Below are 27,438 nucleotides of genomic sequence, written 5' to 3'. Positions count from 1 at the left end.
CCGGGGCACGAACCCATGTCCCCTGCATCAGCAGGCGGACTCTCAACCACTGCACCACCAGGGAAGCCCAAGATAGACTATTTTTTTCACTTTGAAATTATTTAGGGCAAGGCTTTTAGTGTTATCGAACTTCAGCTTCTTTGCCAAATTTTGCATGAGTATAGGGATTGTTTCTTCTTCATTGCTGTAATGCCTGGTTTGAATAGTGTATGGCATGTAGTGAGTACAAACTCAGTAAATATTTGGTGAAGGAATTAATTGCTTTTACCTACTCAGGAGAATGATTTACTTACTTGGGATTTTTTTTTTTTTTCATGCCTTTACTGTGGAAGTAACTGCTGGGAAAATAGGTTATTTTCAAGTGTTAATGCTACAACATAATTATTGATGAAATTGGGTGAAAAGACACTTAGTCTCAGTTCTTGGTTTTAACATGAACATATCATGTTCTAATCATTATTTGCTCTTAGATCCATATATGAAACATACATTCTCCTTTATAGCCTTCTTGAATTCCATGATGACATAGTATATAGATATAAACGTGTGCTGTTATTTTATGTTTTATTTATCCCTCTGAATGCTATGAACAAAATTGGACCTTTTAGCATGTTTCAAATATATTATCTTAGCTACTTGTTTTAACGGTTCTTCAAACCTCACGTTCAAATTGATGACTGAAAATTTTAACAGCAAAGAGTGTCTACTACATATCAGGTATAGTGTAAGGCACTTTACATTACCTCTAATCCTCTTACCAAAACCTTGAGAGTTAAAGAGTTAAATATCGGTTCTGTTTACATATGAAGAAGCTGAAGCTGAAAGAGATAGCTTATCAAGGGTCACATAGCTAGTAGCTAAGATTCTAAACCAAGTCTGACTGATTCCAAGGTATGCTTTCTCTCATGCTGCCACTGAAGCAGCACTTTCATGCTTTTATGATAGTCACCTATGGTAAGAAATTCAATTTATATTACAGTCTAGTACAAACATAGATACAGATGTGTACAGCTGTCCCTTGAATTTCACAAGTTCACTTTACACCACATTGGGAGGTGGTGTCCACTAGAGCAGAGAGCTCCTTCCCTGGGAACTACACACAGCATCTCGGCAGAAAGCTGCCATAGCTTTGAACTGTGTCACTGAGCATCTGTGCTGTATTTATTTTGTGCATCCGTTAACAGGATGTGTCTAAAGTAATTACTTCTTCAATTTACACCACTTCAGCTTAAGAAAGAAAGGTTTCATAGGATTGCTCTACTTTCGAATAGTGGGGGAAACTTGTAACTGATACAAAAGTTTTATGAAATAACACCTTTTCTGCTCTTGCTATATTTCATTTTTTTCAGTGTTGACCATAATACACTAAATTTATTGGCTTAGACCTGTAGTTTGAAAATTACTTCATTAAAAGATAGCATGGCTTAGTTAACTTATTTATCGATAAATTTGCATCAGGATAATATTTTATAGTGATTGGCTAAGAGTAATTAATAAACAGCTTTGATCTTTTATGGTGTTAAATAGAATTTTTCTTATCCTCACTGATAGAAGGTGAAAGTGGCAAGATGGGTGAACTGAGCCCAGTTTCTAATGGGTATGTCTGTATTAGCACCACTATCTTTAAAATTTTCCTGTGTGAACTAGACTTAGATGTTAGTTTTATAAAGGTCCACGTTTATTCATTTGCAACAAGAATTCATGGATTCTGCAAGTTTATTGAGTATATGCTATATACTCGATTATTTCTTTGTTTTTTTTAGTTTCAGATTGAGGTATGTAAGTGAAGGAGAATGCAAAATGTACCCCAATACCATGGAGCCATCGTTAGCCTTTGGAACTATTTATAAAAATGAAATCATTTCCTCTCTATATCATTACAATTATTTTCATGTCCAGGGCTCTTACATTGTTTCTTTTCCTAATTTGTAGAGGTTCTAGAAAGAGGGAAAGAAAAAAAAAACCTGAACTTAAGGTTTTATAATGAAAACACTTTGTGCATAACTGTACTTCTGCTTATCCATTGGTTTAATACAGTGCCTCTCAAACTTAGCCTGGTTGGCTCACGTTTAAGAATTACGTAACAAATTCCAAAACTCACCATGAGACAAAATTGCTGAAATCACAGTTTGAGTGTAACAGACAGTAAATTGAACTTGGGTAGGCAGTATAATTAGTGCAGAAGTAACGTGAGTTACCAAATTGAAGATAAAAATTGGTTTTAGGCTTAACTCTTTTTTTTCATTTTCTAAAAATGGCTGAATCTATTCTTTTAAAAAGCAATTTTTATTCTTCTTTTTTTCCTTTTTCCCTATTCTAGCCATCTTCTTTCAAGTTTACTCTGTAAGTTGGTAATACCATTTCTGAACTGAGGTGCTTTGCTGTCTTAAAGCACCTACTGTGAATGAAATTGACAAGGAACATGTGACCTCAGTCAATTTTGTTCTCGGCAGGTAAAAGAACTTCTCATGGCAGGAGTGTGGTGCCCACAGATACACTCCTGGAAAAGTTACTTTCTTCTCTTTTAAAAGTTTTTAACTCTTTTGAAAATGGCGTTATTTTTTTCTTATTCACCTCGTCAGTATGGATTTTTTTGTTGTTGTAATTTTTAGACACAGATTTTTAAAGAGGAAGAAATTCCAAAGTTTAATCAGCTTGTTTACACCTGAGGAAACTGAGACCCCAGGAAGTTCATTGATGACCCTATGGTCACAATATAAGAGAATATCAGACTACAGCCAGAACCTGGTTTTTGATTTCCAGTGAAGTGCTATGTTTCGCATATCATTCCACTTTCTTATCTTTGTGGAGTTTTGTAATTATTTTTGGTGTTGATTTAGTAGTCAGATATTCTTCCTCAGGTACGTGTTGATCAGCATTTATAATGTGTAGAAAAATGTTATATGTAAAATAGCTCTTAATTTTTTTATTGCATGATCTTAACATCTGGAATCCACACTTCCCAAGTAGACTAAATCTGTGGGCCTTCTGGTTTAATAGTACCCTTGTCTAAAATGGATTTTTAAAAAAAATCCTGGAATAAATAACACATGTAATAAATTAGTTTTAAACCTCAGAGAATCTGTGAGAATATAAAAATAATTGAAAATTGAAGCATTTATTCGTAACCTTGACTGAAAGACTTTAATCAGCATATCTGAAATTGTGGCCTCAGAAAAATGTAATATTTATGAGATCGCAGATAACAGGATCTGTGTTAATGATGCCAATACTGCCTAAATAAAATCTGAATTTTACATAAAAAGAGACAATGTAGAGAGACAAATTCTGTGTTAAAGTAAATGTTATGTATGATTAAAGTATTACTCCCTTTTTATTTATCTTCCAAATTAGCATTAGATCTATATTCAAAATATTTCCCAATTAAAATTTTCCCTTGTTGAATATCTAAATTATTAAGGAAATCCAAGTGACCTTGCATCTGATTCTGGGTGTTTAAAAAAATAAAAGGAATGAATTCCATTGATACATTCATGAAGTTTTGTCCTAATATAAGATTTTCTTAATATTGATTTTAAAGAGTATGGTATAAGAAGATGAAATTATGGACAAATGGATCGAAATGAAGTGATTCAAAAGGATGTTGATCCAGAAAAGAAAGGGTTATTTTCAAAATATTAAAGGAAAATCATTCATATCTAACATGTATTTTTCAACTTATGATTGAAGCATTTCCCTCTAATATTCTCATTTTGTTTGTGAAGTTATTAGTTGAAGTTTTGTAAATTATGTTTTTATATGCAACACATTTCCTGAGTTTTGGAACTCAGTGGCAACTTCCTTTGTATCATGAGAAATCAGACTACTCTGTAAATTAGAAATTCTTCATAAGATATTAAACTATCTTAAAATACAGTACACCAGTATGATGAAACTAGTTAATAAATTTATAGACAACAAATGTATTTGCTAAACGACATTAATGCCCCGATGATGATATTTATTTTTGAGCTCATACTGAGCATTAATTGTGAGAAGTGATAGAATAAAGAGTATCAGTGTTTAGTGAGGATTTTCTAGGATCTTTCATATTACCTGTTAAATATGTTGTAATATTTTAAAATAATTCAAAGCATGCTTTGTGGCTTATTCTTAGATGTCTCTTAAATGTAGCGTGATATACAGATGAGAAAACTTGCTCTGAAGACTCCTTCCTTCAGCTTAACAAAAGCCACCCATTTCACAGATGATTTAACTTTGATTAACCTACTCCACTGTAACAGATTATTCCAACAACTGGAATTTCATTCTTTGGTGTTATTTCTAGGTGCAGCTTAATTTACAAAACTGCTTTTCTTTCCATCTCACCAAAATACATCACAATTTTGATGTTAACTCAGTAAAAATTCAATGGTTCATTAAACCTAGTCTTAGCATTCATTGACAAGAGATTTGTCATTTTAAAAGTAACTGCTACTTTTATGCATTCTTTACTGCTCAGTTTATAACCTTAGATTCCCTGTCAGAGAAAGCATGGAGTTAACCACTTAGCATATTGCAATGAATATTCATCAATAAATTGATGTGACATGGCAGTCCCATTTTTCAGTCTTCCTGCATTGTTGCAGTCTTTTTTAGTTTTAAATATAGATAATCATGTAATAGGGACTAGCCTAGAAAATCTTTAGAATTGTAATACTATATTTTTGGTCTAATAATATAGTATTATTAACATAATACTATATGTTAATAGTTTTTTAGTAGCTAATTGTATTAGTTTTTAATAAGAGAAGTGTATTTGTTTCAGAGGAACAGTCTCTAATCTGATGTTACTGATGTTAGGCATTTTTTGCCAAATATTTGGTATATATAGATAATCAGCTTTATAATAAAAATACTGTTTTGTACTTTTAAAGAACAGATCATTTTTGTAATGTTCCTGGAATTTTTATTTAGCTTAGTCATTTTTATGAAGCTTGGGTTTATCATAGTTTTTAATCAGTTTTTAATTCATCTAGAAAGAGAGCTATGTACATTCATTCTAAAATAAAATCCTGAAAACAAGTATTTAAATAGATTATTACTCATTCAAACACAACTAAAGTAATCTATATGGGCAAGTTAGCATGGCAAATGCCATAAAGTAGGCAGATACAGATCACTGTTTACCATACTTCATCTACATTTTAAATTTTAAAAGGAAAAAAGTGTCTGTAAGAACGATCTTTTCTGTTAAATATATAGATTATGAGGTCACTTAGCACTGAAGTACCGACCATATGCATTATGACAGGAATTTGACACCTGTCATTGGAAATGGTACTTAGAAACCGTATAATGCAACAAAGTTGAGAGAGGGAAATATGATGTGGATAGGAGGCTGTAATTTATAATTCACAGTGCTTAAGAATGACTTGTCCAGGGCGACTCAGATTCCCTATCTTTGATTTTAGGATTTACATACAGTGAACCCTACTAGCCGACAAAATTGATTAAGATAACTGACAGTATTAGCAGAAAATACATATTTTCAGACTTAATTTTTTTATAGATAATTTATAAATTTATTTATTTTTGGCTGTGTTGGGTCTTCGTTGCTGCACGCGGGCTTCCTCTAGTTGCGGTGAGCGGGGCTACTCTTCGTTGCGGTGCATGGGCTTCTCATTGCGGTGGCTTCTCTTGCTGCGGAGTATGGGCTCTAGGCGCACGGGCTCAGTAGTTGTGGTGCACGGGCTTAGTTGCTCCACGGCATGTGGGATCTTCCTGAACCAGGGCTCGAACCCGTGTCCCCTGCCTTGGCAGGTGGATTCTTAACCACTGCACCATCAGGGAAGTCCCCAGACTTAATTTTTAATTGAAGTAAATATCCTGTTATTCTAAAAGTCAACTTAAGTACAATTAAATTATTTTATTACATTACACTGGCGAGTGACTTTATGGTATAATTTCATTGTAATGTTGGAGCAGTACAGTATAGAAGAATTGTTACCAGTTACACTGTTTTCAGATTAATAATCTGTTGTATATGAGAATTCGTCTAAAAAGTACTGTCTTTCTGTTTTTCTATGTGATTATTTTGCCCAAAAAAAAGCTTTCATTTTTTTAAGTAGCACAAAAGCTGTAATTGGCATGCTTTGTAAGGAAGTGTCAGTGTGCAAGAGAGTGGCGATCACTAAGAATTCTTTTACGTGTTCTTTCCCCTTTGCACCACCGCCTCCTCAGCGGGGTCACTGAGATCACTAGCTTTTCTTGAAATGGCCATTTTCACTGGCAGGTGCATTATACCCTGTATTTTCAGATTGTTTTTCCATTCTGAATGTTTGGCAGGTTGATTGCTCTGGCTGCATTGACGGAGAAAGGGCTGACAAATGCGGTTGGGCTGGCTGAAAAGACAGTGATTACTGTTTTCCTTTGTGGCTGATTGAGGCCCTTGAAAGGAAAAATTTTAACCTTCACCATTTGGTTCAAAAGTATGAGCATATATTGAAATCATTCGTGCCATTTATCCTAGTTCTGTAAACTTGTCAGAACGTAAAAATCGCTCAATTTCAAGTAATGTAGGATTGGCATACGTCATTATCATTTTGATTAAGTTGGAGGTTGTATCACTGTGTGCAGTATACAGTGTCATTTAAAGCTTTCTTTCCTACAGGTACAGTTACATTTTTATTGCTTATACTATAGAGTTAGAAAGATTTTCATAGCTCTCCAAACCTAACACTATGTGTGTGGTTTGGCAGCTGGTGTGGCCTACAAGCTGCATTTTGTTTGCAGGGTAAAGGCTTATCTGTAGGCCTCCTGGAGTGTGGGTAATTGCATAGGCTCGCCATTGGGGAGAGACAGGATTGGAAGCAGTCAAGCGGAAGAATGTTATGCCATCCCATTGCCACCTTGTAGCAGAAAGACACAATCCCAGCAGTGCCATCTGGTTGTTGCTATCTAGTCAGCTGGCCTGGCTGCTGGGACCATGACTTGGCAGCTGGTTCCCATCCTTGACTATTCTTTTGTGTATGTCGTATGTATGCGTGTTTTAGATAATTTTGAACATAGGTCGGGGAAATGACTATAACTAACAAGTAAAGTCCCCTTACTGAATGGGCTCTTATTACTTGAGATGCGCTTTGCTGCAGACGCCTGCTGCCATTCCCTCATAGACAAATGACACATCTGTTTAGGCAATAAAAATAAGCATTTGCTTAATAAAAATCCATCTCAGTATGTAGTGAAAGAGAAGGTAGGCAGAGTTGTATGTTCTAGAACATTTTAAAATAAGTAATTTAAAGTTATTTCCTGGTTTGGGGGTATAAGGGGAGATTTAATAATTTTTAAAAGTCTTATAAACATTGTATATTATCTCAATACGTATTTTTATTCAAGTTAAGAAAACATTATGTTAAGTGCTTATTGCCACATCATGTAACAGTAGATAATGAGACTTGCATTTAAAATGACAGAATAGAAAATGTGGTCTCATAGCTATTATCTTTAAAATCTGCCTCTCAAATAGCAACCTGAGAGTTAATGTAAGCCGTCTTTATGCCATATGAAGACCCATTAGACACTGATGGTTTCAGATCACAAGTAAGCAGCCAGCTCTGTAGGCTATTTTAGACATTTGATTTTCTTCATTTTACAGCATTAATGTGTCAGCATGCTACATAAAACTATGTAGGAGTTGCATGTTGTTCTGTCTGGAATGATAAATGCTTGCAAGCTTTTAGAGATTTCCACGAGGGACTCATCCTAGTTGCTTATATATCTTATTTCAGTTTATGTTGCTACAGAATTTGATATGACTATTGCTGAGTTACCACATAGGTATGTATAAAAACCAAGAAGTTCCACTTAATTCTTTTTTTAAAATTGTATTGATAAAATTTATATTATTTGTACTCTTTTGCTTTTATCTAAAGAGTTGTGATACTTTCTGAAATAATTACCTCAAGAGTTAGCAGTTATTTTCATGAAAATAATTTTTGTGTTATTCTGTTTTTTTAGATGAAGAGGAAGAAGATGACGTAGTGACTCCTAAACCACCTATTGAACCTGAGGAAGAGAAAACTTTAAAGAAAGATGAAGAAAGTGATAATAAAGGTATCTTAAAGAATTCAACTTTAAAAAAAATAATTTAAAAAATTTTGTTGATTCCTGTTAAGACTGCTTTTATTATTTATATATTAAAGTAGACTAAAATGCTTTAAATCAAAGAGGTGAATCTGCTTGGAAAAGAATGAGTGGCATTCATTGACGCAAATTGTGATAGTGAGGTGACATGATTTGAGTGGCATAAATCCGACTTCAGAAAAACGTTTGTCTCACAGCCCCCCCGCACGAGCTGACTGAAGAAGAAAAGCAGCAAATCTTGCACTCTGAGGAATTTTTAAGTTTCTTCGACCATTCTACAAGAATTGTAGAAAGAGCTCTTTCTGAGCAGATTAACATCTTCTTTGACTACAGTGGAAGAGATTTGGAAGACAAAGAAGGGTAATGTTTAATTGCTAAAATTATGGGTTCAGCAATGTTGAATTACTTTAAGATTAAGAGTGGGAAGTTATAACACAGTTGTTGGGTTTTTTTTTTTTCGTCTTTTTCTGTAGAGAGATTCAAGCAGGTGCTAAACTGTCATTAAATCGACAATTTTTTGACGAACGTTGGTCAAAGCATCGGGTTGTTAGTTGTTTGGATTGGTCATCTCAGGTAAATTATAACATAATTGGTTGCTATTAACTCATTTTTTAATTCCAGTAAGCAGGTAGTTTTAATTGTGGAAACTTTGTGTAATTAAATCAATGTATATTATTGAAAATTACAATGGATGATGGTTCTAAGGTTATGGTTGTCTTATGTACTTAGGAAGAAAGGATTGGAAACACTATATTTAAAAATCAAGAGTTTATTTATGCCACAGCCCAGTTTTACTAATTTTAATTGCTCACCAAATCTCCTTTGGATAGAATTGCAACACATATTTTAATAAAATATTTTAACATTAAAACATTTAAAATAACTAAACTAATTTAAATTTTACTAATGTTCCAGCAAGCATAACTCTAGAGATATATTTCTTGGTGAAGTGTTAGGAATTTGTATTTTCAGAATAATTTAATAATAACAGTTGAGTAACTAGGAATGTAAAACAGTTCTCATTATGCATAGCGTTTTTTTCCCACTTGATTCTTGCGAGCAGTATCCAGAGTTACTTGTGGCTTCCTATAATAACAACGAAGATGCTCCTCATGAGCCTGATGGTGTGGCCCTTGTATGGAATATGAAATACAAAAAAACTACTCCAGAGTATGTGTTTCACTGCCAGGTAAGATGGTCTTTTAGCAGTCTTTCCCAAGTTTAAGAATTCACTAATGAATTTAGACAAGTGCCTTTCTTCTTTTCTTGTCAACATAATGATTTCATTGGATTGGCATTTACTAAACCACCCCATATTTGCAAACAGATGTTAACGAAAAACTGAAGACTTCTCAGTTCAACGTGATCTGCGTTTTCTAGCTTTTCTGACATCTCTTATGTTTAATCACACCTAAAGTCCTTTGCAGTTGTGATTTTCTGTTATTGTGATTGATTGTATAAAAGGAATATTTTATAAAATGTCTTTTCTACAGGGAGTTTCTCAGGAACTTATTTGCTGAATATACAATTAGATGGTTGGCCCACTGAATTACTTATACATGGCCTGAGGAGTTGGAACTAGATAGTTTTAAGTAGAAACATATGTTTGAAGTAGGAAACAGATGCAGATTTTTAAAGTGGATTTAGTGGGAGGTTAGAATTTGCAAGCCTTTCTGGTTGCATAAGTTATAATCTTTTAATAATATCATAATTCTGCAAAAACACTTAACTGAATCAAAACTAGCATATACTCTGTTGTCAGATTACTGTCAGAAGCTAAAGTAGAGCCAGTTATCTTCTGATTTAATGATGTAATCAAATTAAATAATTTTTGCTTTCTTCGATAAATTTCTTAAACATTTCTGTAAACAATCATTACATTTGACTTTTAAGCAAAACTATTCTAAAGCTGTATCTTATGTTCTAAAGCAAAATGAAATTTTAAAGTATATTTATTTACTGGTTTTTTATAATCTCTGATACTTTACAATAAAGGGGAAAATGTTTTGGTTATAGATTTATTTTTATAACTTGTCACGCTTCTTCCATTTGAACCTTAAATATAAAAATCTTGCTATTTGCAGTCAGCCGTTATGTCTGCTACATTTGCAAAATTTCATCCAAATCTGGTTGTTGGTGGTACATATTCAGGCCAGATTGTGCTGTGGGATAACCGTAGCAATAAAAGAACTCCAGTGCAAAGAACTCCACTGTCAGCTGCAGCACACACAGTAAGTAAAGGGGTTATTTCCATTAGATTTCTGTCTTCTTTCACCATTAAATACTTAGTAGTGTCCATCAGAGTAGTCTCAAAATGTGTTTCCTTTGATGTGTGAATTTCTCATCATTTAGCAACCAAAACTGAAGGCTTTTTTTTTCCTTTGTATTTTTGGAAATCTATTTTATTAGAAACTTATCTCTCTTCTGAGATAATGTTTTGCTAATCTACGGAATAGCATCGAATTTCACATTAAAATTGCCATCAAGATATGAGACTGGATATGAAACAGAATACCTGTGATTATACAGTAAAAATTATTTCATTTTTTTTTGGTAAAATAATCCCAGAAAACTTTAATATCTCTTTTTTTAGCATCCTGTATATTGTGTAAATGTTGTTGGGACACAGAACGCTCACAATCTGATTAGTATCTCTACTGATGGAAAAATTTGTTCATGGAGTCTGGACATGCTTTCCCATCCACAGGTAGGTTAAACTTGGAAAGCTCTGAAATTTTGAGGCAAATATTGGTATTTTTTTAAGTCTATGTAAACCCTAGCTTATGTTTTTCATAAATGTTTTATAATAGTATTATAGTAATAGTTTATAAATCTAAACATGTATAAATGTAATTTGTGGTGTATATACTTCATTTTCAAACCTGCTTCATTTAATCAAACTAAATTTATATAAGTATAGTAAAATAATTGTTTACAAACTAATTAAGACTAGAAAATTTTCTTTAAAAAATTAAAAATTATAAGTTTACAAAATAATTTACTCAATTTTTTCTGTGTAGGATAGCATGGAATTGGTTCATAAACAGTCAAAGGCAGTCGCTGTGACATCTATGTCCTTCCCTGTTGGAGATGTCAACAACTTCGTTGTTGGGAGTGAAGAAGGTTCTGTGTACACAGCATGCCGCCATGGCAGGTAAATCTAAACTGGAATTTACAATTATTTAAAATTCTCTCTTGAATAATCGTATTAAAACAAATTGCCTCTTATTCAAGTAGAAATCTGTCCTAGAGCCACTCGTTATTTGTGACAAATTATTTAAATTCAGGTATATAAAATTAAAACTTAAATTCTTTTTTAAAATAAAAGGTTAATTTGGATCATGATGTGTTCTGGATTTTGAGGGTTGTGGTGTGTTGTGATTTTTGTACGTGTGGACACGCTCACAAAAGTTAGTGGTAGGAAGTAGCATTCAGCAATTACAAATACAAAATGCACATGCCACATACTGACCTTTAAAGTTGTAAATAAGATTTTCAGCTGTTTTTCCATCTTGATTTATTTGGACTTTGAGCCTTAGTTCAGTCCTCCTGATAATCACACAGTAATGTCACATACACGTTTTAAATTGACTAGTATTTCTCCTGCTGTTCAACCTGTTTTGAAATTGTCTAGCTGTACCTTATCAATTGCTTCCTTTAAAAAAAAAATTGAGGGTCCAGATTTCATCTCAAGTACAAATCACCTTCACTTCAAAGCTTTTGATTTAAAAGTAGCCCAGATTCTCTCTCTTACATGTAGCATTCATTTGTCTCTATCCCACCACCTCAGAACCTCAGATATTGGACTTTTGATTTCTGTCATCAATAGCATGATGTTTATGGTTCCAAAATGTACTTAACCACTTTAGTAGCCTTATCAAATCTGGATAGGTAACACTCAACATAATTATTCTTATGTGTTACGAGCACAGAGTTAAGTTTGTTGAAATTATGTCAAAGTGTAATAAATAAACCCATGATAAAATATATTTATAAGTGCTCTACTTACAAGAGATTTCCCTATTTTCACTCTTAATGAAACAGCAAAGCTGGAATCAGTGAGATGTTCGAGGGACATCAAGGACCAATTACTGGCATTCATTGTCATGCAGCTGTTGGAGCAGTGGACTTCTCACATCTTTTTGTCACTTCATCATTTGACTGGACAGTAAAACTTTGGACAACTAAGGTATCTAAAAACAGATGTCTAGTCAAGTACTCAGGTTTCTGACACAAGGTGGTGCTCTATTACTACATGGGAAAGACAAAAAGCCTCCTAATAGCTTAGAATGATTTACTGATAGATCAAACCTAATAAGTTACACAGAACATGAGTGAACAACTAGATGTTGAAGTTTTCTTAAAAGTATGCTGACAAGTGTGGTAATCCCACACATGACCCAAGACCAATCTTCCCACCACTTCAGGCTTTTCAAGCACAGAACTGCTTACCCTGAACTGAGTTGGAGGAAAAGCCGCTGAGGATCTCACATGGCACTCACGTAGCTGCCCTATAGCCCAACACAAAAGCTGTGCATTTGCTCTTTGAAGAGCTTTTAGAGGCTGTTCAGAACTGCATTGGCTCACAGAGCTGATGGAAACCGGAGAAAAGATAGATAAAACCTGAGGTGTATAGTAAGTCTTATACAGTGAGACTATACATCATAAACTGGAATCATTAAGAAAGTATTGTGTAAATACTTCTGTGTAAATATATATGATGCATATATATTTTTGTTTTCTGCAATACATAATTTAAATAGTTTGTTTGGGTTTTGAAAAACCATTTATGTTATAAAGTGCTTCCGATCCTACAGCAATTCCAGATAGATGTGACATTGCCATGCCTCATTGAAAGTCTCAAGGCAAATCCAGGTAGGGAACATTTCTTCCTGTGATAGGCCTTGTAGTTTCATTTGACTCCATTTAAAAATTAAAGTGCCTTGACTTTTCTGTCTGGCTTTTCTGCAGTATTACATTGCTGCTAGCAAAGCTGCATACTTGAAATATCAGATTCTATTTAAATTAAGTTAAATTTTAAGCTGTGTTTTTTCATGTTTCTGTCTGCCTTATCCTAACTTTATTTGATTCTTCAATTTCTTTGAGAAAACCTAGTGGTCTTAAGAGATATTCTTCACTATTACAGTGGAACTCATTTATTTATCAAATGCTGGCCTCAGAAATCAGGGATGAACTCACTGTTTACTCTTGTCCTTTCTTGATGCTTTCTTAGTGAGTTAGAAAACTTTCTCTTAAAATTGAACGTTTTCAGGTTTGGGATTAATTAGCAGGCATAAAAATAGCATTTAAGTCTAATGAAGGAAAAACATATTAAATAGTGCTTAACACAGTGTCTAGCATGATAGGCACTTAACAATATTCATTCAGTTCCTCCTTTTCCTCTTCATGGAGATCAGACGCTCGGTTTGAATGCATATACTGTCAATCATCTGTTTTCTTTCCTGGATTGTTCTTGAATTTTTTTTTTTTGAATGAGATTTATACAGTGGCAAAAGGTAGAGGTAGAAGATTCTCACAATCACCAGCAAAGAAACGCATAATCCAGTTAGTAAAACCAAAGCAAGATGCAGAATTGGAAAGATGAAGCCAACTCTCTCTCTCTAGGCTGTAGGCAGCTACGTAAGTGGCTAGATTTCTGGTTATGCCTTCACCTGAGTAGTCCTTTATATAGAGACACAGGAAATGTTACATCTTTCTTAGATTGTTGGCCAGCTTCCTTTTTCAGTAATTGAAAAGAATCTTTTATCTATTTGTAGATTTATTATTTTTAATATCTCAGGGCTTCAGTTTGCCATCCTTCTTTTATCTTTAAATTTGAGGCTTCCATTCTTACACATATAACCAAATAGGACTGGAAAATGAAGACTTCTTCTTGTCTAAGCAAGAAAAGAACTTATATTTATGATAGCAGACTGATTGATGCTTGCTTTTGTGGTACTACACAGCTGGTTGATTGGTGGTTGATATTTTTTGTTCTTGTATTTTGCTGTATTTCAACATAGAACTGCCTACTGAATAAGAATGACAGCCAGGCATATCTCTTTCTTTGCTAATTGAGCTAGGCATTGCTTCCTTATGTGAGCTTCATATACAAAACTCATTTATTCATTCAACTGTGATACATGGCTCTCCACTCCCCGCCCCCACCATGCATACATACCTCTCCAATGTTAGTGGCCAAAGGATAGGACAACACAGAACAGGTACTTGCTATAGAATAGCAAGTACCCTGTAGAACTTTATCAGAAGAATTACCTTTTATTCTGACTTATCTTCACACAAATAGTTCTACTCTATGAAGGGTGGAGCAGCAACAGTCTGCTGAGTATTTTTTTTATTTGGCCATATTATGGCTCCCAAGGTCATTGTTTTGATCTTGGATTTATACTTCATAGTCAATTGTGTTGCTGGTATTCATTTTTTCCCTGAAAACTTGGTAGAGCCTCTGTGCTCTCCAACACAACGATAATGAATAATGGGCAAGGTTTTAAAATAATCTCTTCTTAAAACATTGTTCCAGTTCCATTTTAAGCTTTTTACACCAGTATCTTCACGTTCATGAATTTTACAGACTTTAAATGTTTTTCTTTGCCTTTACTTTTTAAGTGTTTTCTGACTCTAGGAATTGAGCCCCCATAAACTGGGAGAACGAATCGTTAGATATTGCTGTGTCTTTGTATCCTTTAAGATCTGTCTCTGCCCCAATAGCAAAACAAGATTCTTTCTTTTTCTCCTTTTCTATAAGTCCTCTAAAAAATCCCTAGAAATCTCAATTTGTTACTGCCTCAAATTTAGTTTCAAGTAATCTACTTCTGTCATCTGCTTCTAATTTTTGCAGAGTCAGGAATTTTAATGTAGTGACAGAGTTCTGGATCATCAAATTGTTTACTTTTTTGAACTCAGTTATTTTTAGTAAAGAAGATGAAGATCGTTTTCCACATTTTGGTGAAGGTTAATTTAAACCAGCCAAGACATTGCTTCTAATATATTTGAAGGACACTGTTAACTTTTTAAAATACCAAATTTGAAAATTCACAGCAGAAACACTTTGGAAGTCCTGAAAAATGGTAGCAAGAATATGTGAGGAGTAGAAGCTTCTTGAAGGTAACTTGAGGATTCCATAAGCACTTGATTAGGGGTAGACCTGATAAATGAGCTTAATATTCCGACCACATTTAACCATACTTGTTACAGATTACTCTCAAAATATAGTAATTATATTTGGAGGGCAAAATGTTTTAATGTATGCACAGTATATTCCAGATTCAACACTTATTTGAAAAGCTTTAACCTTTTTAACTCTTAGAAAATACCATAGTAACTTGTTGGCCAGTGTCCAACCTGTCCTTTGCATAGTCAGAAACTCAGTTTTGTCAGTCTACTAGATTTGATTAGCTACGGAGTGCTGACTAGAACTCACAGGCTTCTAAGACACTGATGCATTGGAGAAGGTTAATTTATTAATTTACAATGAGAAACAACTGCCAGAAGGCCTAAATACTCATGCTCGCCTGACCAGCTCATTGTTTCCCTGTAGACAACCCACACAGGAAGCCAAATTATAATCAGAAGGTTGCTTGGTTAGCAAGGAATTGGAACAAAAGAAGATTTCTGATTTGAATGTGTAGTGGCCTCAAGCAAAGACAGCGTGATTCATTCATCTTCACATAGAGATAACCCTGCCATGGGTGGTAATCCTCAGGATCCATTGACTGAGATGCTGTCTCCTGAGCAGTGCTTGAATTGGGCACTGTCTTCATTTTTCTTGTAAGACTGCTTCTGTATATTTCCATTGCTTTTAATAGACACATTCCTTCTGAAAAAGTATCTTCCATCAGGTTATATAGGAAGGTATTTCCGCCCTTAGAATTGTTTCTTTTTAATGAGAATCTGTTTATTTCTGTGCCGATCCAAGTGAGGACATACTCACTTCCCATTTCTCTGGAGAGCACCTCACTGTTACGTTCATGGATTTACTATAGGGACTCTTGGTTATTAGTCTAGAACTCCCCAGTTACCCCCAGAAAAATACAGAATTACTGTATTAGTTTCCTGGGGCTGCCGTAACAAATTGGCACAAACTGGGTAACTTAAAATAACAGAAATTTATTCTCTCACAAGAGGCTAAAAGTCTGAAATCAAGGTGTTAGCAAGGTTGGTTACTTTTGGAGGCTCTAAGGAAGAATCTGTTCCTCTTTCCATGCCTCTTTTCTAGTTTTTGGTGGTTGCCAGCAATCTTGTGCTTTTTGGCTTCCAGCTGCATCACTCCAGTTTCTGCCTCTGTCATCACATGGAGCTTTTCCTACTTGCCTCTCTCCAGATTTCTCTCTTCTTTTAAGACAACAGTCGTGCTAGATTTAGGGCCTACTCTAAGCAGTATAACCTCAGCTTAATTACATCTGCAAAGACCCTTTTTCCAATATCGACACATTTACAGGTTCCACATAGACTTGAATTTGGCAGGGGGCTGGGAGTGGGGGGACACTATTTAACCCATTACTGTAAAGAGCTCAGAAAAAAATATGGTTTGTCCCTTGATCTTACAGTGTTTATTTATTTATTCACCACTGTACTAGAATGAGTTACCTTTGATTATTCAAATGCTATCTATTGTTCAAAGAATGATACATTCTTTTGATTCATTTTTTTGAAAAATATGTTTGCAAACCTTTTGTTTATAAGAATTTTAGAGCTGCAGTGACCTTTAGACATCATGTAGTTCAGTAATTCTCAGTTTTGGTCACATTAGAATCACCTTGGCAATTTTAAAAAATTCTAGTGCTCACCTGGCACCCCAGACTGATTAAATCATAATATCTAAAGAGACTCAGGCAACAGCATAATTTTGAAAATCCCTCCAGGGTTAGCGGGATTACAATGTATAGTCAAGATTCAGAACCACTGATAACCTTTGTTTTGTAAATAAGGAAATAGGGGCCTGGAATGATGAAGTGACTTCTCCAAAGCCTTAAAACTAGTTATTGGTAGCCCTGAGATAAGAGTTTATATCCTACGCCCCTCTTCAGCTCTTTCCTGCTGCCTCTCTTCCATTTACGCAGAAGTTCTCTTCGAGTTAAGAAAAAGTATTACTATTAAAAAGTACTTCAGATGATCCATTTGGGATTTTAATTTGCAGTATCATATATAAAATTAATATATTATGAAACAGTTTTGGTGTTGTATGTGTGCTTTCTTTCTCTTTGAGGGGGAAGAATTGTTAATCCTTGGATGACTGTGTTTTTTAAATTAAACTTGAAAAAAATTACAAAGGTTTCTAATTACATTTAAAATTTGGGAACATGTTGCCATTTATTGTATTTTTATTTTTAATATAATCTTTTACCCAGTTATAATGCATCCTGCTTTTTGCCTCTGGCTGCATCACAGTCCACCTAATAGATGAAATATTTTATTTAATAATTTCCTGAGATATTCAGCAATCTTCTTTTTCACTTGAGATATAATTTTTATGTAAGTTTTAATCTAATTTGTATATAACATTTTTCATATTTTATAAAAAATGGAATCATATGATATGTACTTATTTATATCTGGCTTCTTTTGTTCAACATTATATTTGTGAGAGTCATTTCGTATTGTTGAAGGTAGTTATAGATTGTTTATTCTCTCAGATATATACTATTCCCGTATGTAAATATACCATAATTTATCCATTCTGCTGCTGATGGTAGTTGGGTTGATTGTAGTTTGGGGTTGTTATGGATAATGCTGCTATGAGCATAGTTGTAGGTGTCTTTTGATGGACACAAGCGCTCGTTTCTGTTGGGCATATACTTAGGAGGGAAGTACTTGGCCATAAGGTACGCATGCACTCCGCTTTAGTTGATACTGCCAAGCAAATTTCTAAAATAGTTTTACCAGTTTATAATTCACCAGTGGCATATGAAAGTTTTCCTTGCTTTACAACCTTGCTGACACTTGGTATTTTCTGCCTTTTTTTTCATTTTAATTACTCTGATGGGTATAGTTGTATTGCAGTTTGGTTTTCATTTGTATTACCTTGAGACTAAAGAGGTTATCTTAAGCTCCTTTCCATGTGTTTATTGGCCATTTCTTGAAGTGCCTGTTTAAGTCTGCCTATTTTTCTGATAACCCCTTCTTTAAAAATAAAACATTAATATAAAAAATCTTGTAGACCAATACAGATTCTTATAGAGTCGAGCATGTGTACATGACTGTGAACAACTTCTCTTTTAAGTCTTTGATGAGAGACCATAAAATTGCCTAAAATTGGGATTTTCTTGAAGAAGTATACAAGTGCCTCAGGATTTACAGGTCTTAGCACAGTGTTTCTTAATCGTTGTTGTGCATCAGAATCTCTAGTGGAGCAACACCAAAGAGACTGATGAAGTACATTGAGGGTGGGGCCCTGCATCTGGAGTTTTTAAAAACTCTGCAGATGATTGTGATACTCATCCCAAGTTGAAAACTACCTCAGAGGGAGACTTCACTTGGCATTGTTGCCAAGGAGAGTTATAGGAAAATAATGATCTTAAGAAGGAAAAAAAACCTCTTAGTTTCTGTTTTTAGCTTACTTATAAGTTTTGTTAAAATTTTTGTTTTCTTAATTACAAACAGACATTTTTGGCTATTAAGATAATCATGCAGTTGACAGTTACTGTGAAAATTTTAAATATATAATTTTAAACTTTTTATTATAGAAAATTCCCAATAGATTCAAAAGGAGAAAGAGGAATATAACGAAACCATTGTACTCATTACCTAGCTTCTAAAATTATCAACACGTGACCAATCTTGTTTGATCTATTCCCACTTATATTCCCTCCCCAGTCCTGGATTATTTTAAATGCAGACATATCATTTAATCTATAAATAAGCAGTATGTATCTCTAAAAAATAGTCATTAAAAAAAAAACCTGTAATACTACCATACCATTGTCACACCCCCCAAAAATGAATAGTGATTCCTTAATTTCATCAAATAGCCAGCGTTCCATTAAAAACATTTTTTTACTATTTACTTGTTTGAAGCAGGATCCAAATGAGGTTCGTTTATTTGCGATTGACATATCTTTTGAGCCGCTCTCTTAAAGTAGGGTTTCCTACCCTGTCTTGTTTTCTTGCTACTGCTGTTGTTGAAGAAACCAGGTTGGTTGTCCTATTAGTTTCTCACAGTCTGGGTTTTGCATTCTTATGGTACTGTTCATATTGTCATGTATAGTTGTAGATGTTTATAATTCTGTAAAGAGAAGCTTACCCTCGTGAATCACTTGGTGTCCTCCAGTCCTTATGTTGACATCTCTTCATTCTTTTTGGTCGTTTGAAGCTTATTCTGCAGTAGGTTCCTCAGGAGGTGCTTGTGGGTGCATTATTCCCATATTCTGAAGAGCCTATCTGTTTATGAAGGTCAGTTTGGCTGTATGTAAAATCCACAGTTTACATTTTTTTTTTGATTACTTTAAATATGTTACTCTATTGTTTTCTGGCAAAAAGCATTGTCAGAAAGTATGATGACAGGGCTTCCCTGGTGGCACAGTGGTTGAGAGTCAGCCTGCTGATGCAGGGGACACGGGTTCGTGCCCCAGTCCGGGAGGATCCCACATGCCGCGGAGCGGCTGGGCCCGTGAGCCATGGCCGCTGAGCCTGCATGTCCGGAGCCTGTGCTCCGCAACGGGAGAGGCCACAACAGTGAGAGGCCCACGTACCGCAAAAAAAAAAAAAAAAAAAAGTATAATGACAATCTGATTTTTTTTTTTTTCTTTACTCAAGACTTGGTCTTTAAAAATCTGCATGATCAAATCTTTTTTTTTTTTTTTTTAAGGGTTGAATGTCCTACATACACAGGATTTTCTTTAATATGAAGTTTCAAGCTGTCTTTTCTTTTAGGGGAGTTCTGTTAAATTAAGATTTTTGTATTCTATAGTATTGCTTTGGGTTTTTTTAGGGCCTGCCATTATATCTTTGTTAATCTTCTTTGTCTATCAGTTTTTTAAAAAATTCATTTTATCTCTTCTTTCTTTTTTAAAATAACAGTGTTATTGAGATACAGTTCATATACCATAAGAGTCACCATTTTATAGTATACAATTCAGTGGTTTTTGGGTTTTATTAGAGCCATCCTTGTGGTATGAAATGATATCCCATTGTGGTTTTGATTTTCATTCCCCTGATGGAGAATGATGTTGGGCATCTTTTCAAGTGCTTATTTGTATTTGTAGATCTTCTTTGGAGGAATATCTATTAAAACTTTGCCCAAGTTTTAATTGGGTTATTTGCCTTTTTATTAAAATGTTGTAAGAGTTCTAGATACAAGTCCCACTTATCAGGTATATTATTTCCAAATATTTTTGCCTATTGTATAGGTTGTCTTTTCACTTTCTTGAGGGTATTATTTGAAGCATAATGGTATTTAATTTTGATTTAGCCCAATTTATCCTTTTTTTTGTCATTTGTGCTTTTGTTATCTAAGAAATCATTATCAAGTCCAAAGTCACAACGATTCACTCCTATGCTTTCTCCTAAGTTTTATAGTTTTACCTCTTATATTTAGATCTAAGATATATTTGAGTTAATTTCTGTATATGATGTGAGGAAGGAGGGGTCCAACTTCGTTCTTTTGCATGTGCATATCCAGTTGTCCGAGCATCATTTGTTGAAAGGCTATTCTTTTCCCATTAGTTGTCATGACACACTTATTAAAGATCTGCCACAATAACTTTGTGTAAGATTTGAGTGAGATCCTTTTTTTGTTGGTTATTGTCTAGTAGTGAAATGAGTTTTTCTCTACATTTAAGAGGAAGGGAATGGCAAGGTTAGCTTTTCTGGTTTCATAGTCTAGGTTAAAGCTCTTCTGGGTTTTTTGCAAAGTGGGTATATATCCCTCTATCTTGTACTTTCTGAAATGTACCTTTTTCCGTTCCTCTCCACCACCTTTATCTGAACCTTCTCTTTGCTTTGTCCCTATTGTGCTGTATTCCACAACTTGGATTCCATTCCTGGCAGTTTCTTTTTGGTGAGACTGTCTTGAAAAGGGAGCTTTGATTTGTTAATTTTGCAAGTTTATCAGGCTCAGACTGCATCATTAGACCTTACTTACACTACACTGGAGTCTGCCTGCAATTATTTATAAATCGGATTCTGTTGAACTCCCTCCCAGTCTCTGCTCCTGCTCTCAGACTGACCCCCACACTGTCCAGTGAGCACCCGCTGTGGACTGTGAGGCTCTTCTGTTCTATTCTCCAGCTGTCAGAAGCCCTCGTGCCTTCCCATACTTCTTCCCGCACAGATGTACTGTGCAGATCTCATAGTAGTCCAAGGTTTGTTTCTACCTGCTTACATTTGGAGCTTTGTCTCCTGATTTTGTTGTAGATGTTGTCTGTGAATCTTTGGTTTTGCTATCCTCATTGCTTTGTCTGGGTTTATGGGGAGATTTAGAGGAGATTCAAAAAGTACACTGCCATTGCTCCCATCTTTCCAGAATCCTCTCATTGAAATGTTTTTAAAGCACATTCTGTTCCTTTTTTTAAATAGTATGGTGTCTACAAGTTAAACAGAAAATGCAATCCAGTCATTGATTTTGTTTTTTAATTAATTTATTTATTTTTGGCTGTGTTGGGTCTTTGTTGCTGCGTGCAGGCTTTCTCTAGTTGCAGTGAGCGGGGGCTCCTCTTCGTTGCGGTGCGCGGGCTTCTCATTGCGGTGGCTTCTCTTGTTACGGAGCATGGGCTCTAGGCGCATGGGCTTCAGTAGTTGTGGCTCGCAGGCTCTAGAGCACAGGCTTAGTAGTTGTGGCACATGGGCTTAGCTGCTTCGCAGCATGTGGGATCTTCCCGGGCCAGTGATCGAACCCATGTCCCCTGCATTAGCAGGCAGATTTTTAACCACTGCGCCACCAGGGAACCCCAGTCATTGATTCTTAGTTCATAACTCCAGGTAATTCTTTAGTGAAACAAATTATAGGAACTTTTTCTAGGCTGAGTTAAGTATCATAAAATGTTATCATACCTGTTGAATGTATGTCATATTTTGACTGTGCTAAAAATCAACTTTTCCCTTTCAGAATAACAAGCCTTTGTACTCATTTGAAGATAATTCAGACTATGTTTATGATGTTATGTGGTCACCCACCCACCCAGCCCTGTTTGCCTGTGTGGATGGCATGGGTAGGCTGGATTTGTGGAATCTCAATAATGACACAGAGGTGAGCAGGAAAATAACAAAAATTGCACTGAAAAATAGAAAATTGGAGATTTATTGAATAATTTGTGAAATTCCTTTTATCCCAAGAAATGTAAAAGGACTCTGTGATTGTAGCTTCATCACAAAGAAACCAAATAAGCTTTGTACCCTAAATAATAAACACCATGCTGTGCAGAACTGAAGGGAGAAATATTGTTGCCAAGAGGACTGGGGCATTTCCTTTTACTTCTAAAAAGCACTATCCTGTCTCTAATGTCCTGACAAAGTCTCATTCATAAGGCAACTGGGATATTTTTGATTCATAGGCTAGAAAGCAGATAGTTTCAGATTGTTGACATATGTTAGCCTTAATTCTGAATTTCTAAATTTTCTCTTAGCCTTGATAGAATTGTATATTATCCATAAATATTAGTCTTAGGCTGACTTATTTGAATGAAGCAAAACGTATTTTGATGACTTGTTCCATGAAACACTGAAAACAGTGTTACTGTTAGTATAAAATTAATATAGAAATCATCAAATTTCCTAACTGCTATACTAAAATGAGTTATTAGGAATGAAATTTAACTGCAGCTATTATTTATGTTTAACCAGGTTTATTTTTACCAATGTGGAGAGGCTTGAAATGTTCTTAGAGTTCTGTACTGCTGTGTGGTGGTAAGAAGTAATGTTAGCAGTTCTGCCAGTAAAAGTTTTTGAGGAGAAAGTCTCTTGGTGCCTTCCCCCACAGCCCACTCTTTCCCACATCTCTTCATATTTCTAGTGGCAAGTGTCCAAAATCCCTTGAAGTAAATTAGTTGGTTATACAGGACAAGGAAATTATATACTGGAAATGTAAGAATTTTAACACTGTGCTAACTCGTGCTGTAGTAGTTTGAAGAGGAACATTAAGATACTGCTAGGGAAAGGTATTGACTGGCTAGATGACTGGACTTGATTATACATTTCTAGTTACTTCGAATGAGACCAATTTTTTTTCTTAATTTGGATTTTCGTGTTAGACATTTGTGGTCACAGTAAAATTTGGATCTTTTCTGTAATTTGCTAACTCAGAGAAAATATCTAAGTTATAATTTTTCTCTTAGAACAATTTTGGCACTCTAGAAGTTTAAATTAATCATTTGAGGATGACTCGTGTCAAATAGTAGGATTATTTTTAATCAGATTTCAAAAATTTAAAAATTATTGTGATACTGTTCTGAGTCAAACATTGAAGGTTTGCTCCATGCATGGCAAATAATTTCTTTTTCCTTAGCACAGCAGAGGGTACAGTCAGATTCCAGGGAATGGTGCCACTGTGTTGGTGACATCATCCTGCCCTGCTCCAGACAGTTCATGGGAACAGGGGCTTTGGAAAGACCCATACTCCATCTTTAGTATGAACTGTTTCTGGCAACTGTGGATCAAATCACAGGTTTTAGCTAACAGAGATGCAAGCTACAAAAGTAATTCCTGTCCTCTAAAATTGAACCGTAATGTGTTTATGAGGGCTTTTGAGATGTTTCTTTAAGTGAGGTTTTGGCCATCTGTTTTCAAATGGCTTGACTTCTTAAAGAAGTTTAAAACAACAAAGAATCCTTTATTAAAGAGAAGATCTTTCAAAATGATGTATCCAGTCATGTGAAAATTTCTTATATAAGGACTTAAGTTATTTTCCCAAACCATTTTCAAGGATTGACTATAATGTCCTTCAGAATGTGTCACTGAACAGGAAGAAAGTCGGGAAAATTCTTTATTTTCATCTTTGTTTTTAAAAATGTAGCCAGATTGGAGGAAAGAAGAATTAGTTTTACATGTTTATAGAAATCCTGATGAAACTTTTAACACTGCACTATATTTTAAATGACTTTAGGTGCCAACTGCCAGCATTTCTGTGGAGGGTAATCCTGCTCTTAATCGTGTAAGATGGACCCATTCTGGAAGAGAGATTGCCGTGGGTGATTCTGAAGGACAGATTGTTATATATGATGTGGGAGAGGTATGAGGCTCACTGCCTATAATTTTGACACATCTGTTTAGCTTTCACCGCATTGTAGTGGCAGTATCTTTGTGGCTAAAACTAGTCTTTGAAGTTCATGAATCGATAAAACTTACTTTTCACTATAGAAGCAACTCTTGAGATTAATTTTCTTTCTAAACTGAATGTCCTGTGTCCCCATGCAGCAGATTTTGAGGGTAGTATCATATGTTGGAAGTACTTCAAGCATGCATTGCTGGAAATTAGAAATTCTTCAGGCAGAAGAAATTCAGAGTTATAGTTGGATTTTGGGGCTTTACAGAATTGTTATTAAGATTTTATTTTTCTGTATTCATAGATTTCTTTGGGCCAAGTAGTGGAAATCAAAAGTAGTATCTTTTAAGAGTTATCTGATGACTATGTGAAATGTCAGTCTTGACTCCTTGAGCCTTGTTGCAAATCCATTATTATTGAACCCAACAGGATGACTTGCAGCTCTCTCATCTTTACTGTTTGGGTTGACTGTACACGATGCTCAGGAGTGATTTCCTCATGTTTTAGTGCTAGCTAGCACCTTATTCACTCTTTCTTTTGCTATGCCTTATGATTCCCCATTCTCTCTGGAAACCCCACAGCCTCTAGCAATTAGATCTGGAGGGAGGTAGAGTGAATCATTTAGAACAGCCAGTTGAACTGTCTGCACAGATGGAACTACTCTGTATCTGCACTATCCAACGTGGTAGCCACTGGCCACATTTGGCTATTGAGCACTTAAGATGTGGCTAGAACAACTGAAGAACTGAATTTTTTATTTTATTTAATTTTAAGTAAGTTAAATGTAAATAGTCACATTTGTCTGGTAGCTACCATATTGGTTATCACTGTCCAATCTAGTCTCAAGTCATACGGTAGATTTAGAAGCAGGCATATCCTTTTGCCACACTGAATGTTTTGTGCCCTAATGTGGCATGCCAGATTCCTCAAATATTATAATGACAGCTGTCAAAAATTTTTGGTTATTGGACTGCTTTAGTGAGGCAAAAGCATCACAAGCCTCCTTTCCCCTTTTGCTATTGGTACATCACTAAAGTGGTAAGAAGTAGCATACCTTTTGATGAAGATGGATTAAGATATCAGGAAAGGTTATCTTAGGTTCCAAACAAAAATAAACACTTAGAAGAAACCAGATCTTATGAACCATGCTTCACAAATTATTTATACTAGGAATGGTGCAAGAAGTAAAAATTTTTCAGGACTTCCTGCCCACCAGCAAAATCCATGAGATAGTGCATAGGAGTTATATTTACAGAGCATCATTGTCATTCTCTCTTGCACGGATGATGATAATAGCAAAATCGTTTCTGAGGCTGTCAAAACACACTTCCCAAACACTATCTTTTGTTTTGAAATGTTATAAATCATTGGTATAGTCTCTGTAATTATGGAAAGGCCATTCAGGTCAATTATTACTTTTTAATGGGAAAAGTATTTGAAAACACTGAATAATAGTAGGTAAGATGATCTTTTATTTCAGTGTACATAAAACATTGTATTTCTTTTAACAGCAGATTGCTGTCCCCCGAAATGATGAATGGGCACGGTTTGGCCGAACACTTGCAGAAATTAACGCAAACCGAGCGGATGCAGAGGAGGAAGCAGCTGCCCGAATACCTGCTTAGCTCCTGAAAAGGGAATATGTAGCTGTAGTGGATTTGGGGAAGACTCTTAAGTAGATCCTAGAACTATTTGCATGCTTCTGTCTAAATGATAATTAAAAGGAAATTTCGTGGATTAAACTGTGGATTTAATGCAGCAAGCAAATCTTACAAAGTCCTTTTTTATATAACATGCATCTTGTTTTGGATTTGTGTCATTTTTAATGCAGCTGATTGACTTTACAGAATGCAGCCTTTTCTGAATTCTTATACACAGGTGTATATTTGGTATTCTTTTGAAGTCTTTTCAGCTTATAACACTATATACAGTTATTTCTAAAGCACAGATTAAGTAAGTTCTACATATTTTTAAATAATCACAATTCCCTGTTATACTGATAATGTTCTCACTAACCATAATATGTAGGAACATTGTTTATTCTTAGCCATAGCATGAATACATCTATCCAGTTCCATTCTGATATTCTTTTTTTCTTTATAATTCATGTGATAACAATCTATAAATAAACACAAATATGCTTTAACTTTTCAAATTTTCATTTTGATTTACTCCTTGCAATTAAAATTTTATTAAATTCTGCTGCTTTTATAAAGTATCTTTTTTTCATCTCTTTCTTTAAGCTCCTGTTGTAAGCAGCCACCTCAAACCTCATAAAGCTTTGTGCCTTAAATATACCATATAGTATACTGTAGATCTCCCAGTGCATTATGAGCTGATGTCTAGATAATTGATGTCAGTGACAAAATTTTTCCTAGGTTAATTTTTGTTTTAATCCCTTTTTTCTTTCCATCTAAGATAATTTAAAGAATAAACAGAAAGCTGCCTATTATTTTCACTGATTGAGATTATATGTGAGCCCTCTGAGACTGAAACCTCCTTTGAGAGAAATTGATTTTGTGGTTGCAGTAGCCATGAAGGAAAGTGCTCAAATGAATTTTGTCATTGAATCAACTCCACATCTTGAGATCTGTTACTACAACCCTATCTTATAAGCCTGAAAGGTAAGTGGCAGATATCTAAGAATTTGTGTTGCAGTCAACCTGTTTCAGGACTAGAGAAAAGGATTATGCTCAGATACTGAATTTATCCACTTTAAATTGTCCATTTCCTTGATCCTGACCTTTTGTCTTTCCAAAGTTTAACTGTCATTTATTCAACAACATGAACTAGGAAGGAAGAGTAGATGCCAGATTTTGAACATTTTTGTTTGGTTTGATTTTCTTAAACAAAGATCTGTTGGGAAATGAATTTTTAAGTAATTTATTCTTAACTATGAGTATTGTATAGTGTGAGGAATAATTGACCTGGAATATTAGACCCAAATTCTAATTCTAGCTCTGGCACTCATGGGAAGTGTGATTTTAGCCAACCAAGTCTTTCCATCTGACTTCTTTATTATCTAGGAATTAAGTTAGGATTAGATGATTTCTAAATTTCCTTCCAGCTCTAAAATTATTGATTGTAATTACTTCAGGCAGTTCTCTTTTTATATATTCAGTTTTCATAAGTTGACACCT

The 27,438-nt window shown here is 34.8% G+C and overlaps 1 protein-coding gene across 6 annotated transcripts in view; it reads left to right on the top strand.

Moving 5' to 3' along the window:
- Positions 1–26,453, top strand: part of DYNC1I2 (dynein cytoplasmic 1 intermediate chain 2) — a 50,582-nt gene extending 24,129 nt beyond the window's left edge. For 4 of the 6 annotated variants that reach the window (XM_067741543.1, XM_067741544.1, XM_067741542.1 and 1 more), the window contains 11 exons: positions 7,960–8,055; positions 8,283–8,445; positions 8,559–8,658; positions 9,149–9,274; positions 10,170–10,316; positions 10,679–10,792; positions 11,106–11,239; positions 12,130–12,274; positions 22,148–22,288; positions 24,140–24,265; positions 25,810–26,453. In XM_067741543.1, coding sequence (XP_067597644.1) covers positions 7,960–8,055; positions 8,283–8,445; positions 8,559–8,658; positions 9,149–9,274; positions 10,170–10,316; positions 10,679–10,792; positions 11,106–11,239; positions 12,130–12,274; positions 22,148–22,288; positions 24,140–24,265; positions 25,810–25,923 — 1,406 coding nt within the window. In that variant the 3' untranslated portion in view covers positions 25,924–26,453. The remainder of the gene's footprint in view (positions 1–7,959; positions 8,056–8,282; positions 8,446–8,558; positions 8,659–9,148; positions 9,275–10,169; positions 10,317–10,678; positions 10,793–11,105; positions 11,240–12,129; positions 12,275–22,147; positions 22,289–24,139; positions 24,266–25,809) is intronic. The other 2 variants (XM_067741546.1, XM_067741548.1) reach the window with 1 other exon arrangement.
- The last annotated feature ends 985 nt before the right edge of the window (positions 26,454–27,438 follow it).

The sequence above is a fragment of the Pseudorca crassidens genome, chromosome 6, assembly GCF_039906515.1.
Source record: "Pseudorca crassidens isolate mPseCra1 chromosome 6, mPseCra1.hap1, whole genome shotgun sequence".
In the NCBI taxonomy this organism is placed as follows: Eukaryota; Metazoa; Chordata; class Mammalia; order Artiodactyla; family Delphinidae; genus Pseudorca; species Pseudorca crassidens.
This window is presented reverse-complemented; position numbering and strand designations above follow the sequence as displayed.